At 35.4% G+C, this 15,646-nt stretch overlaps 1 protein-coding gene across 1 annotated transcript; it reads left to right on the top strand.

The window, feature by feature from the left end:
* Positions 1–3,796: 3,796 nt before the first annotated feature.
* Positions 3,797–4,705, top strand: LOC135697040 (uncharacterized). The gene is made up of 2 exons (XM_065216613.1): positions 3,797–3,863; positions 3,923–4,705. The coding sequence occupies exons 1-2, from the start codon at positions 3,804–3,806 to the stop codon at positions 4,703–4,705; spliced, it is 843 nt and encodes a 280-aa protein (XP_065072685.1). The 5' UTR covers positions 3,797–3,803.
* Positions 4,706–15,646: the final 10,941 nt, after the last annotated feature.

Here is a 15,646-nt window from a genome sequence, read left to right as displayed (position 1 = left end):
TGGTTATGGAACTTTACATGAACGTTTGTGTGATAAAGTTTTAATCTTATGCATTATGTTTTTTTTGGACATGAACCTTATAAATAGTGTTTTGTTAAGAACCATTACCATTTAAAATGGATGTTTTCTCCATACATTTTCGGAAAGAACACTCTATTAGAACCTTTTTACTTATGGTTTGAGAATTTTAATGGTAATGGTTATGGTACACTGAAACAAATCGACACGTACCGTTTATTGGATCCATCACTTAAATACTATGACTGCCATATGTAATGATTTCAATCGTAATTTCACATACTTAGTACTTGATAATACCATAGAGGTAACTCTAAGACCAGAAGGTCCCGAAGAAACGAGCTCAACTTTTTGACTCAGCTCTGGTACTATCTTCGGTCCCAAGCAAATCGATGCACCCCTCGAAACATAGGAAAATCCATGAACCCCTAATTGTATCTGTCAAACTTTCATAGCGAATCAAAACAAACATAGTGTAGTAATAGAATTTCGACTATAATAGGGCATGTTAATCGATTTGCTTGGGACCAATAGGCTAGTCAAGTAGTGAGCCAATTTCAAATCGATAGTTTCGTATTGATTGTTAATGAAAATGATATGATTGAAAATATGTCAGGTAAATTATATATGAATATCTGATACATTTGCAATGCTGATAAGTTGCTAACCACGCTCGAAGCAAAGTATTATCAAGTACTAAGTATGTGAAATTACGATAGAAATCATTCCATATCGCAGTCATAGTTTTTAAGTGATAATCCAATGGAATCTATCAAGCATCACTTAGAATGAATAAATCTGCTGACATTGCTTTGTTATAAGATGGATCCAATAAACGGTACATGTCGATTTGTTTCAGTGTAGTCAGTAAGGTATGGTGCAGGTAAAATTTAGAATATGCAATTTACTCAAAAGTAACTTATTGGGCTGAACTAGAAATACTCAGAGGGAGAGATAGGCGGAGAAAACAAAATACAATTCGGCAGCAGGGATTTGTATCTAAATTATCTTGCAACCCTTGCTAAAACTTAGCATTTCACATGACTTTTACTTTTGATTCGATTTACGTGTAAATTAATAATTGATTGCATCGCAATATTTTGCACATTTTTTGGTGCCATTAACTAACCAACTAAGATCAATTAATCAATAGAGCTAGAATATTGCTTTTGATTCCAAAAACTAGTTAAATTTGAGAAGCACACGAAACATAAAGGTGATTGAATTTCTGTTCGAATGCAATACTCTCAAATTTAATCTAGTAAGAATAAGAAATCCTCGGAAAAAATCTAATGGGAATGTTCGTTTGGCTCAGATTTTGACAAACAATCTTAAAATGCTTTTATTTTGCAAATGGAGCATTTTATTTAATTCTGGTTGCTGCTACAGTGGTAGAAAAGCTGAAATCTATGCATACACCTAAAAATCTGAAAATAAATTATTTTTTCTATATTATATGTCTATTGAGAAGTCCTTAAGTTTTCTACTAACGTAGCATCAACCAGATTAAAATAAAATGCTTCATTTGCAAAATAAAAGCATTTTAAGATTGCACTCGTATACCTCACCGTGTAAAATTTTGAAATCATCATCACACTCATAGTTCTTCTATTCTCCACGAGTGCCAACTTTGATTTGCCAATATCGTTGGGTCGAATCTCTCGTTCCTTTTCGACCTAGTGTGTACACTGATAAATTGAACTATTCCCATTTTGCTTGAAATTTAATCAATTTGACATTACACTCAGTTTAATCATATCGAATGATTAAAAATTAATCCTCTCTTTCTAAAAAATAAGCATCTGATATTAATCCCAGTTTAATCATGGTTGATTAGATTGTAGATAATCTTTTTTTGGATATTTTTTAACCATTTTTGATTCTATTTTAAAAAATTTTGATTGTATTTTAATCTTTTATTATTATATATCAGTATTGAAAAAGAATAAAATTTAATACTGGAAAGATTATTTCGATTTTAATCATGCATGACTACTGTCGAAGTAATCATGGCTCGGACTCAATAAGGTGAAGCGGGAAACTGCATTGGCAAATCAAAGTTGGCACTCGTGGAGAATAGATGAACTATGAAAGTGATGATGGTTTCAAAATTTTACACGGTGAGGTATACGAGTTCAATCTTAAAATGCCGTTATTTTGCAAATTGAGCATTTTATTTAAATTTGGTTGATGCTACGTTAGTAGAAAACTTAAGGACTACTCAGTAGATATATAATATAGAAAAATTAATTTCTTTTCAGATTTTTAGGTGTATGCATAGATTTCAGCTTTTCTACTACTGTAGCAACAACCAGATTTAAATTCAACGTTCCATTTTCAAAATAAAAGCATTTTAAGATTGCACTCGTATACCTCTCCGTGGAAAATTTTGAAACAATCATCACTCTCATAGTTCTTCTATTCTCCACGAGTGCCAACTTTGGTTTGCCAATACTTTTTAAGCTTTTTTGATTTAATTTATCTTTGAGTGTACGTTTTTGCGAATTTGAGTGAATGCTACTCAAATATGAGTTATATTCAGTGGCTGTGTACCTAACATGTGCTCGAACATATTTCCCAACTCTATGCTATCTGAAAAATCCAACTTTACACGGAGAAAAAATACTACCCAATCTTTTTACTTGCACTCTTTATTGTTGTCGCGTCGCAATAAAAAGAACCTATGCGTTGAAGTTAAAATGTAATCAAATGTACTTATAGTAATTAATGCGTTTTGGAGTAGTACTGACGGTAATTAAAATTGTCTATCCGTAATTAATGTAATTAAAAGTATTGAAAATGTAATTAATGTACTTTAATTACAAAATTTCAACTGTAATTAATGGAGTTAAGAAGTAGTTAATGTTCTACATTGTGTAATTAATGTAATTAAAGCAGTAGTTAATGTAATTACTTTAATTATAGTCGTTGCCTGCGTTGGAGTTAAAGCACAGACAAACAGACATAACACATTGAATATTTCTCACTGTAAAACATCGTCGCTAAAACATTACCGCCATCTGTTGAGGACACTGTGGTGGGTAGTACGCTGAACAGATGGCGGTAGTGTGTAAACGTCAAACTCAAGAAAAATGGCTATGCGCGCCACAGGTGGCGGTACTACCAACTACGATACTTTTAAATTGACCGTTAAATGCTTGTTCGATGAACAACTTGCTACTGTGATGTCTGTTTGTCTGTGGTTAAAGGCTTTTGCGTGCCCTAGACTTTTGACTAGTTTGTCTAATAGCGAATTTGTTTATTATCGGGGTTGGAACCAGTTCCAACCCAGTGCGAAACCGAACTTTTTGTCAGTGCGAACGTTAACCTGAGGTAGGTTTTAAAAACAAACGATCAAACTGACGTTTGTCAGGAAGCAAGCAGAGTCGATCTTGATACCCGATCCAGGTTGGAACTGAATAATAAACAAATTCGCTATAATGTTATCAAAAATTAAGAAGCAAAACTACCCAACAGGAGTAGTAAAGTGTGGGAGCCCAATGTTGAGTATAATAATAGTTACCTACTTTTGGGTACAACTAACTTACTTTTGGTTAGAAAGGGAGTGGAAAATTCCAAGTAAATGAAAACTACTTTGACCCGCTTTACTGACTTTTGGCTTCCTGATGCACTATAGTGTCAAGATGAGTAAAAAGAACATTGGGGACTTTTTTCTTACCGTGCAGGTACTCGAATTGAGCATGACATTTCGGAGCACTTCGACTTCGAGCTTTCTCGCTTTTATTTTTGTATATGCTGTCGATTTACCCTGAATAGTTCGTTTTATGCTACGACGCCGACGACGCTTAGTAGCAATATTTAAATATATGAACACGCTAGTACAGGTACTGTTTTATCATTTACAGTAGATTACCATTTATCTTCACATAGTTTTATTTTACAGAAGCCTAAACCTTTGGTAACACCAAAGATCTGGAAACGAGATGAAATTCTCACATTTTTGGACATTTTTGAATCAACCTTCCATGCATCGGTATCGCATCCGTTCGACTCCGAAACGGACATGTGGAAATGCATTTCCGATAAACTACTAGAACAGGGCATAACTGCATCCGCTCAACATTGTCAAAATAAATGGAACTTTCTGTACAAAACTTACGTGAACAATCAAAATCGACAGGGTGCTTTTTACGCAAAGATCAAGCAAATAGTCGAGTTTTCAAAAGAACTCAGTGATCAGCAGGATGAGCCTGAGCCCGTCACTAGCGAAGAACAGCAGGATGTGGAGACTGAAATTATAGAAGACCTTGAAACGGACACCTTTATGAAGCAGGAGGACTTTAGTCATATTGAAGGGCAAGTGGCGGAAGTATCGGTAGAAGAAAGTTTTGAAGAACATGAACATCTAGACGAAATAGCTACTTCAAACATACCTGACCGTCATCCCGATGTGCAGTGTGATAACCGGAATAATTTAATTGAAGTGGAAGTATCAGCAAAAAAGAGAAAACTATCCAGTAATGTAGATAATTTTGAACAGAATACTAGTGTAAAAATGGACGAAAATGTAGATACAAAGGATATTCTTCTCACAATTCTGAGTAGAATTGATGCCATTCACAAGGAACAAATTGACCAAGGACGTCGTTTGGAGATCATCGAAAGGCGACAAAACGAGAACAGGCAGATATTGTTAAATGTAAAGGAGCATCTTGAATTAAAGTAATCTTGAGCTACTTCCAATTGTACTGAGTTTATTCTTTGAAAAATCCTTTTTGCAAAATGCAATTGGCAAATCAAAGTTGGCACTCGTGGAGAATAGACGAACTAAGAAAGTGATGATGGTTTCAAATTTTTCCACGGAGAGCTATACGAGTGCAATCTTTTAATGCTTTTATTTTGAAAATGGAGCATTGTATTTAAATCTGGTTGTTGCTACACTTGTAGAAAAGCTAAAATCTATCCATACACCTAAAAATCTGAAAAGAAATTATTTTTCCAATATTATATATCTAATGAGTAGTCCTTAAGTTTTCTACTAACGTAGCTTTAACCAGATTTAAATAAAATTCTCCATTTGCAAAATAAAGGCATTTTAAGATTGAACTCGTATACCTCACCGTGTAAAATTTTGAAACCATCATCACTTTCATAGTTTATCTATTCTCCACGAGTGCCAACTTTGATTTGCCAATACATTATTATGTTTTTCTTTCAATCCTTATGTGCCTGACGGAGTACCCACTCGAATAGCATGGTGTAGAAAAAAGCAAAAGGTCATCACGCACATAAGAGCTTAAATATTCTTGTTTGAGTCGATTCGAAGTGACTCCCATATTGTTTTCTCGAGTCCACAAAACTTTCATGTTAACCAAAAAATAAAGTCTTGGACCTCAGCTTTCAATGAAGAAAACTGCTGAATTGCGCTAAAAATAAACCCTCAGAACTTTTTTTTTTTCGCTCAGGCTAGAGAAATACAAATTAATCATTTTCAAAGGTATATCACTCTAGAACTTATCATCGGTAGAAACATTTCAATTTTTGTACAAATCCGTTCATAAAAGTGACATATTCGTAATCTGTATTCAAAATGGAGCCGAATTCCGAAATTTCATCTATAGGGTTCTTGAATTTTGAATAATATATCGGTCACTATACATAATCTCAAAGGGCTTCGTTTTCTGAGTAGGTATGACGAGATATATTTTTTTTTCAATCCTTTTTACTTCCATCTTGATTTTCGAATCACGATTTAAGCCTGGTACGCAGCTGAAAAGTAATGACGTTTTTACGTGCTACGGGATAGGACACGGAATGCTAAAGAAATTTCTTTTCCTTACACGCAGAAAAATGGATTTTTGTTTCAGGGCCTAATGTATTTTGTTCTTGATTCAAACATATTGTATCACTATTTCAACAATACATATTTTTGAATCAACAAAATAGTTTGTAGAATCAACAAACAGATTATTAACTCTACAACCGGTTTGTTGATTCAAAAATATTTTTCTTTGAATTAACCGAATAATATATTTGAATCTATGCCAAAAATATATTAGGCCCTGAGCCAAAAATATATCCATTTGAATTTAAGAATCATTTCTCTGCGTGTAGCATTTCTTGACCCAGTACGCAGTTCAAAAGAAATCGGTTTAGGAAAGATCGATTACATTAGTATCGTGATCGACATGAAGGTGGCGCATTCTGAATGCAATTTCACTTTCCTTGCGGAATAATGGTCTGATCAATTATTCCGTTAGGTAATGTTGGCGTTTATTGCAAAACTGATCTTTTGGATGCATTTAAACAACAAAAACACTAATAAGTGTTGATTTTATAATTTGACCACATCTCCCTATAATCTAAAAATTTAGCAGCCTATAGCTGTCAAATTTTCTTTTGGGAAAAATCCACAAAAATTACTTTTCCGTTTTCTTTTCAGCTGCGTACCAGGCTTTAAAGCAAAATAATCACATCACTGTTTGACACAAAACTAACAAAATGACAGCTTGCTCCCATACAAAGTACCGTCGAGGGGCACTAAGATCACCGACAAACCGACATGAATGACCATAGCCAGTGCTGCAAAATTTCGGCAATACACGGTGATACTCAAAATTCTGCTTTGGTCACTCGTTTGAGCTAACAGTCATCGTCAAGGCAAACCATGTCAATTGTCTTAGCATTTTTGTCAGTGACGAACATGTGCTGATTTGTTTATTAGCTAAATTTGAAATGAAATTAAATGGCAAGAGCAAAACAATTATATGGAGCCATTAAAGTGAATAAGCATCTACGTCCTGAACTGCTTGGATAACAATAATGTGACTCAGAATGCAAGAAATTACACTTTCTGTTACCAGGTGAATCTTTGTCATTGACGAAAAAATGAATGAGATTTTGAAAAAGATTTTTTTGAGGATCAAGTCTATCATTGACTATGTGAAAAACAATTTTGTCAATATCGCGCAAAAGTCTGTCAATGACAATGACAAATCTCAGCACTGACCATAGCAAAAAGATTAAAATTTCTGACCAAAGCACACTACTGACATCTGGCTCCGTGTTCGCCGGAAATATTTGGCTTTAGCCATGAACCCGCATGCAAAAACTATGAATTGGTTCGTGTCTGACCTATTCTGGACAAATTATTTTTATTTAGGCTGTGTTCCATTTGGTGAATTTTTACTTAAATTTGACAGATGGAAAATTTTCAAATAAACCTGCTATTCCAGCAGACTTATTTCTGACAGACAAGGAATCAATTTTGACAGACGCTTTCTCGAAAATCGGCCGATCAACAACAAAGGGATTTTCGAACATCTTAATTTATTTTCGAAGTGTCAAATCTAAGTGAAAATTTTCCAAATGGTACACAGCCTTAGATCAAAAAAACCTAAAGTTTTGACAGTTCGGATCACTGCACATTTAAATCGGCCGTTTACAATTTTCGGACATAAGTCAGAATTAAGTCATGTCGGTTTGTTGGTGCTAAGATTCCGATTTTTGCTAATGTAATCACACTTATTTAAAATAGTTCCAGTGCTCCATCATTGACGAAATTGTAGATTTCGGTTCCATTTGTAATGCTTATTACGGATATGCAATCACCTCGGCAATCACCGATAAACCGACATGACACTTAATTCTGACTTCCCAACTAACAATTTTCACAATGTAAACGCTTTACTCATTTCATTTATACAGCCTCAAGCTGTATTCAAAAACGTTATACGATATGAGGCAACCTTTACTCAACCTCTACAAGGAAATCTGGCGAACTTAGACAGCTAATTATGGCTGTTGAGACGGGTTGGGACAAGCTCTTATTGCATTTTTAATTACGCTTCTATACGGCTGTTATCCTGCTGTTAAGTTGTGTGTGAACTTGAAAGGCGCTTAGTCAACATTTTCCTGGTTATCCAATAATCACTAAACAGCTTTCTCTTAAAGCCGGGTAAAATATTCCCAACAAACAATTGAGAGCTCTTATAAAACACCTGAGTTGATCAAACGTTGAATAATAGCTTCCAGAGTTGAACAAGAATGTAGTTGTATTGCCATTTGATTAAAAGTTTTAAAAGCTATTGGAGCATTCTTAAATGATTGTTTACGTTCGGTTTAACTATATGCTTTATAAGACCTACGATAACTTTTATAGCACCTTAGTTAAACTGATTTACAAGAGCTATACAGAACGTGGAATAAACGCATCAAAACAAACCATTGGGAGCTCTTATACAACACCTGAGTTGATCAAACGTTGAATAATAGCTTCCAGAGTTGAACAAGAATGTAGTTGTATTGCCTTTTTGGTTAAACGCTTCAAAAGCTGCTTGGAGCACTCTTAAATGATTGTTTACGTTCGGTTTAACTATTTGCTTTATAAGACCTACGATAACTTTTATAGCACCTTAGTTAAACTGATTCACAAGAGCTATACAGAACGTGGAATAAACGCATCAAAACAAACCATTGGGAGCTCTTATAAAACACCTGAGTTGATCAAACGTTGAATAATAGCTTCCAGAGTTGTACAATAATGTAGTTGTATTGCCATTTGGTTAAAAGCTTCAAAAACTGCTTGGAGCACTCTTAAATGATTGTTTACATACGGTTAAACTGTTTGACAGGAGCCATATAGGATGTGGAATAAACGCATCAAAACAAACCATTGGGAGCTCTTATAAAACACCTGAGTTGATCAAACGTTGAATAATAGCTTCCAGAGTTGAACAAGAATGTAGTTGTATTGCCATTTAGTTAAAAGCTTCAAAAGCTGCTTGGAGCACTCTTAAATGATTGTTTACGTTCGACCAATCACCAACCACAATTTTGTTGCTAAAAATAGCACAAGTGATAGGCACGTTTATATGACCATAAGGCAATGATTATTCGACTTCGAGATAAGTCACTCAAGATGAGCTTCATATACTTCTCTCATATGATCAAAATATGTATTCAAGAATAGAGCAGATGGAAACAGAAGCGGCTGGCAATCCGGGATCATGAGTTCGAATCTTGCTTCGAGAAACCCTCGGTTGGAGTAGAGGTAAATTATATATCGGTGTTATTAATAAATGCAAACATTAATTTAAGACATATATCATATAATCAACGATAACATTTCTAGATAAATTCTCTCAATTAATGATTAGAGAGATTAATTGAAAGAATATCAATCAAAGATTAAACAGATGCTTGTTACTACTTCCTCGATGATCACAGAATGTGAATTATGGCATAATTACATATTTTTTCAATGTGCACAAATAAGTTAAATTAATAAAAACTGTACAAGCAATTATTTTGGCGTACCACGACAATTGTTAAACTAATTTTAATCTGTGAATATTGTGAGTACTTACACAACTGTTATTAAGGAGTCATTGAAAAGTGCTATAAACGCTTTTCACCGCTTGCTGTGCAATGATTATTTAGGAGTCATAAAAGAGTGCAACAAACGCCTCGCAGGTTTACTCTCTACTAAATTTCAAAGCAGCTGTCAAGAAGTGTCTACAAACGTTGTATAAGAGCTTTCACCAAAATAATAAAGCTTGAGTTTAGATATGCATCTATAAACGTTGTATAAAAGTTGCTTCTATCCGGTTGTTAAGGAGTCATTGAAAAGTGCTATAAACGCTTTTCACCGCTTGCTGTACAATGATTATTTAGGAGTCATAAAAGAGTGCAACAAACGCCTCGCAGGTTTACTCTCTACTAAATTTCAAAGCAGCTGTCAAGAAGTGTCTACAAACGTTGTATAAGAGCTTTCACCAAAATAATAAAGCTTGAGTTTAAATATGCATCTATAAACGTTGTATAAAGGTTGCTTCTATCCGGTTGTTAAGGAGTCATTGAAAAGTGCTATAAACGCTTTCCACCGCTTGCTGTATAGTGATTATTTAAGAGTAATAAAAGAGTGTAACAAACGCCTCTCAGGTTCAATCTCTAATACATTTCGAAGCAGCTGTCAGGAAGTGTCTACAAACGTTGTATAAGAGCTTTCACCAAAATAATAAAGCTTGAGTTTAAATATGTATCTATAAACGTTGTATAAAAGTTGCTTCTACTCCTATACCGCGTATACATATAATGCTGTAGTTGAACAGGTTCTTCAAACCAGTGTAAACAAGAGTTTTACAGAAGTTGTAATAAACAAATTGTACAGTTATTATTCAGCATGCAGTTGAATAAAATCACAATGGAAGCGTTTCTTCAACAAGAAATTGATTTTGGGTAAACGTTTTACTGAATACGTTAGACAACACCTTTGTGTTGCAGTTGTATAGGTTCTCCAAACCAGTGTAAACAAGGGTTTTATAAAAGTTGTGGTGAACACATTGTGCAATTATTATTCAACATGCAGCTGAACAACATCAAAACGAAAGCGTTTCTTCAACTGGAAATTGTTACTTGGGTATTGTAACAAAGGCTTTAAATAACAAATGACGCGATAGTTTTCATTTCGGTGATGATTATACATTGTCTTGCAAAACTTCGATTGCATACTCTCAGTAAGTACCAGTTTTAAACTGCCACCCAACCGATTGATCACATTTTTAGGATTCAGTATTCCGATGATTGTGTTGTTGCTAAGCCGATTTCGAAGTTTTGTGTTATTGTTGTTATATTGGGAAAAAAAAAATCCGCTCTGCGGTTGCTGAGGAGTAAGGCATTATAAGACTATTATACACAAGACGTCGAAGTGCTAGAAATGCATGAGAACCGTCAATTCTTTTCAATCCTGCGATGTTTGTCCACCAATCTTTAACTATTATTTCTTTACGAAGCAATTTAGTTTTTAAGGCACGGATTCGTTTTCCAACTCTTGTAAATCTCTATCATAGAAACCTGGAAACGCCTCCAGTACCATATTGATTCCTGTCAAATTGGAAAAGTTTCTAGGATTCAAAATTACAGCAGCCTTAAGGATCGGATCATTGAAATCAAACCGCATTCCCCAACTAACATTTTCAGCTTTGTAAGCCAACTTTTCCAGCGTTGTGCTGTAAAGTAGCTGAAAAGAAGCTGCAGATACAGCTACAAGCAAAAACTAGCAAAATAGTTTTGGAGAGCGTTTACTAAACTTTCTCACAACCATTATTCAATTTGTCAGTCGCACTGAATAACATCAGCCAATAAACACTAATGTCACTTCTATACACACACTAATCAACTTTCAACTTGTAGCTGCAAAACAAAGCTAACAAAGTGAATATATTACTCATTTGATGGCTTCTACACAACCAACCACTCTTGCTGAATAACATAAACATCAAAAGTGCTTTTTCAACAACTAAACAACCTCTACTCAGCTAATAAACTGTGTTAGAGCAACTTCGGAAGCATTTTCTCAGTCAACTAGGTTTATTTTTAGACGTGTGCAGTATTACAGCTTTTACTCTGCTCTTTTATAACTGTTCGAGAAAAGTGATTCATGTGCACTATTATAAAGCCTCTACTCAGCGATTTTGTTGTAGAAGGGAATGTTGATTTGTTTACATAAATTCAAAGTGTTGACGTAGCACAGTTGGTAGTGTCAAGGTTTGCCAATGAGGTCGTCTCGAGTTCGATTCCAGGTTCCGGTGCAGGGAAAATAATTTGGTGATGATTTGTAACTAATTTCGATTAATTTGATTCACAGCAATATAACCTCAATAAATTCTTTCATAAAAAAGCGTAAACAGTATTTAACCCGGCTTCAAGAGAAAGCTGTGTAGTGATTATTGGACAACCGGGAAAAGGTTGAATAAGCGCCTTTCAAGTTCACACACAACTAAACAGCAGGATAACAGCTGTATAGAAGCGTTAATGGATATGCAATAAGAGCTTCTCCCGACCGTTCCAACAGCCATAAGTAGCTGACTAAGTTCGCCAGATTTGCTTGTATAGAGGTTGAGTAAAGGTTTCCTCATATCGTTTAACGTTTGAATACAGCTTGAGACTGTATAAACGAAATGAGTAAAGCGTTTACATTGTGAAAATTGTTAGTTGGGTCGCATCTGCTTAACCAACTCCACGAAGAAAGCGACAGATGTCCCTAAAAATGTTCTGATTTTCACCGTCAATTGATTTAATTGCTTCTTCAGCTGTTAGACCCATGAAAACATCCTTTCCACTTCTCAGATGTTTTTCAAAATTGGCAGCATTTGCCCAGGATATTGCTTGTACGTAAGTTTCATCGCAGGCATTAGTAAGAATCGTAAGATAAAAGTCTTTCAGTTCTTCGTGCAGCATCGTGAATTCGGGCTTTTCAGACTGGAACAAGCGATTCAGTCTATTAATCTGGGGCAAAATATACTCCAAAGAAAGCAATAGATTATGTGAGTCAATTAAATTCATTCGTTGAGTTGGTATGATTGGCCGTGTTGTTCATTAATACACAGGGTGCACCAAGGGTTGTATCTCAAGTGGCTTCATGTAATGATATTATTAATAATATTGAGCACCGCTTGAAAAAAAAAATCTGAGGTTCAATATTATAATTTCAGTCATCTAAAAAATCTCTACCAATCTGTCCAAACTGTCAAAACCATAGGATTTTTTGATCTACACGGTACCTCGCAACAACTCAAAATTGAGTCGAACATGCTCATTTCAGTGGGAAGTATGGCTACTCAAAAGTGAGTAGGCGCGCTTTTACTCAATTTTGAGTAAACAACGTTCTCGCGCAGAGTGAGCCAAAACCACTCTGAGATATTTTCAGCCGGGAAGTTTGTATTTTTTTTTTGTTCTGATAAAAAGTTGAGATTGGCTGTTCCAGATTTATTTAACTGGCGCTGGAGACGACTGAAAACCGTCTCAGCATGCAATTCCTACTTACCTAAATGCATTTCGGCCTGTGTTATGCAATATTTTCGCCGTTTGCTAGAGCGTTTGCTCCGAGTCGGCTGGCATTTTTTTTTCTAAGTCCCGGATTTGGCTGACTGAGTGGCTTTTACTCAGTTTGACATTTCTCGTTTACTCAGATTTTGACAACCTAATGCAACAGACGAAATTGAGTACGATCGACTCACCCGGTGAGTAAGCTGAAGTAAGCGTGTAGATAAAAATAATTTGTCCAGAATAGATCAGACACGAACCAATTCATAAGTTTTGCATGCGGGTTCATGGTTTAGCTAAATATTTCCCGCGAACATGGAGCCAGATGTCAGTAGTGTGCTTTGGTCAGAAATTATATTGTTTTTGCTATGGTCATTCATGTCGGTTTGTCGGTGCTTCTACCATAGAGGTAACTCAAATACCCCGTTCACATTACAGCCTATATTACGTAATTTAGGCTGTCTTGCAATGAGCACTCATACATCTAGTTTTCACTGGAAATCCTATGCATGAGTGCTCATTGCAAGACAGCCTATATTACATGATATAAGCCATAGTCTGTACGGGGTATAAGACTAGTAGGTCCCGAAATAACGTGCTCAACTTTTTGGCTCAGCTCTGGTACTCTCTTCGGTCCCAAGCTAATGATTCACCCCTCGAAACATAGGAAAAACCAATAACCCCTCATTTTATCTGTCAAAATTTCATAGCGAATCAAAACAAACATTGTGTAGTAATAGAATTTTGACTAGATACGTTAATCGTTTGCTTGGGACCAATAGGCTAATCAAGTAGTGAGCCAATTTAAAATCGTTAGTTTCGTATTGATTGTTGCTTCTACTGCCCCGAGTGAGCTGTGTCGCACGGTCTGCTTGTCACTAAAAAGAAGGAAAAAGATTATATCATTATTCCTTCCCACTTATGACATAGCGTTATCACTCAGTTAGTTGATCGCTTGTCATTTTGTCATTTGAAGATATTTTTGATTTCTTGGCGCTAACACAGTTTATTAGCTGAGTACATCAGTATTTACTGGCAGCTGTTATTCAGTATGTCTGAGTAATTGAATATTGGTTGTGAAAAAGTTGAGTAAACGCTCTCCAAAACTATTTTGCTAGCTTCTGCTTCTAGCTGTATATGCAGCTTTTTTCAGCTACTTTACAGTACAATGCTGGAAAAGGTGGCTTATAAAGCTGAAAATGTTAGTTGGGTTATGCCCGAAAATCGTAAACGGCCGATTTAAATGTGCAGTGATCCGAACTGTCAAAACCATACACTGAAACAAAATCCATTGGCAAAAATACTATATTGCTGGATTAAATTATAAATACTAGAAGGAGAGACGGACCGAGAGAATGTTTTGGGCCAAATGAACTGTCAAAATCTGAGCCAAACGACCATTCCCATTAGATTTTTTCCGAGGATTTCTTATTCTTACTAGATTAAATTTGAGATTATTGCAATCGAACAGAAATTCAATCACCTTTATGTTTCGTGTGCTTCTCATATTCAATTGGTTTTTTAATCAAAAGCAATATTCGAAGTCTATTAATTCATTGATCTTAGTTGGTTAATTAATGGCACCAAAAATGTGCAAAATATTGCGATGCAATCAATTATTAATTTGCACGTAAATCGAATCAAAAGTAAAAGTAATGTGAAATGCTAAGTTTTAGCAAGAGTTGCAAGATAATATAGATAAAAATCCCTGCCTGCCGAATTGTATTTTGTTTTCTCCGCCCATCTCTCCCTCTGAGTATTTCTAGTTTAAATTAAATAGTCTCACCAATAGATATTAGCAGAAAACAAAACCATTTAATTTTACTATTATTTCCATCAAAACTACTATGCATTTTGAGCATGCATACACTAATAGAATTCCACACATTTTTATTGACGAATTTCCATGTAAAATTCCACATGATTTTCATGTGACCACACATAAACAGAATCCACCCAGAAGCACACATGAAATTTATGAGTCAAATGAATATTATGTGTGGTTACACATGACTTTTATGTGTACACATATTAAGTATGTGTCCGACACATAGATTTCATTTGTTGATCACATTGCAAAAAATCATGTGTGGGACACATAAAAATAATCTTTGAAATTTTATCAGTGTAGATGCCCGGAAACGAACGATTCTACACTAAAGACAAATATACTACTCCTTCAAAGGTGATGTACAAGTTCAAGCACAAGTTTATGTTGTACATCGTAATATCCGATAAGAGAATTTCGAAGCCGTGGTTCAAATGAAGCGGTTTGGTCATTAACTAGGAAGTGTACCAGAAGAGAGTGTTTCTTCAAAAATATCACTCGGATGGAAAACACGTGTTTTGACCGGACAAGGCATCATCGCACTACGCCAAGAAGACAAATCAGCCGCAGTGCCGTCCTATCGGGGATTTTTCCGGTATATTGGTATGGTATACAAGGATAATTGGAAGGCCAGGACCCAAGTAACTCACCAACAGGATCAAAAACTGCATACGGAAAATCGATTTTGCAGCCGTCCAACGATCATGTTCCAATATCATGACTAAGCTGCGCCGCACAAGGGACCACGGACCGTATGTCAATATTCACTAAGCTCAGTTTGAAGACCTGAATTAACCTTTTGTATGAAATAAATCAGTTTGAACTAAACTTCACTGGTGTTTTTTTTCCCGACCCATTCTCTTCATTCACATTTTTAGTGGACACCCGTTAGAAGTCTGCAACGAGTATTTTTTTTTCAAGTACAAATATCCCAAAACGCACCGCGGAGCAAAACGCCCGATGTGATTTTTCATAGCATTCCCGTTTTTAATTCATACATTTGACAGGACATAT

The sequence above is a fragment of the Ochlerotatus camptorhynchus genome, unplaced genomic scaffold, assembly GCF_037179485.1.
Source record: "Ochlerotatus camptorhynchus isolate MF236.1 unplaced genomic scaffold, CSIRO-AGI_Acam_v1.1 ptg000065l, whole genome shotgun sequence".
Lineage (NCBI taxonomy): Eukaryota > Metazoa > Arthropoda > Insecta > Diptera > Culicidae > Ochlerotatus > Ochlerotatus camptorhynchus.
This window is presented reverse-complemented; position numbering and strand designations above follow the sequence as displayed.

What these genes read in the sequence shown, in the direction of transcription:
- LOC135697040 (XM_065216613.1), top strand. Translation starts at nt 3,804, where the DNA reads ATGCTACGACGCCGACGACGCTTAGTAGCAATATTTAAATATATGAAC. An exon ending in ATATGAACACGCTAGTACAG is followed by an intron (nt 3,864 to 3,922) that starts GTACTGTTTTAT and finishes TTTATTTTACAG; the next exon opens with AAGCCTAAACCTTTGGTAAC.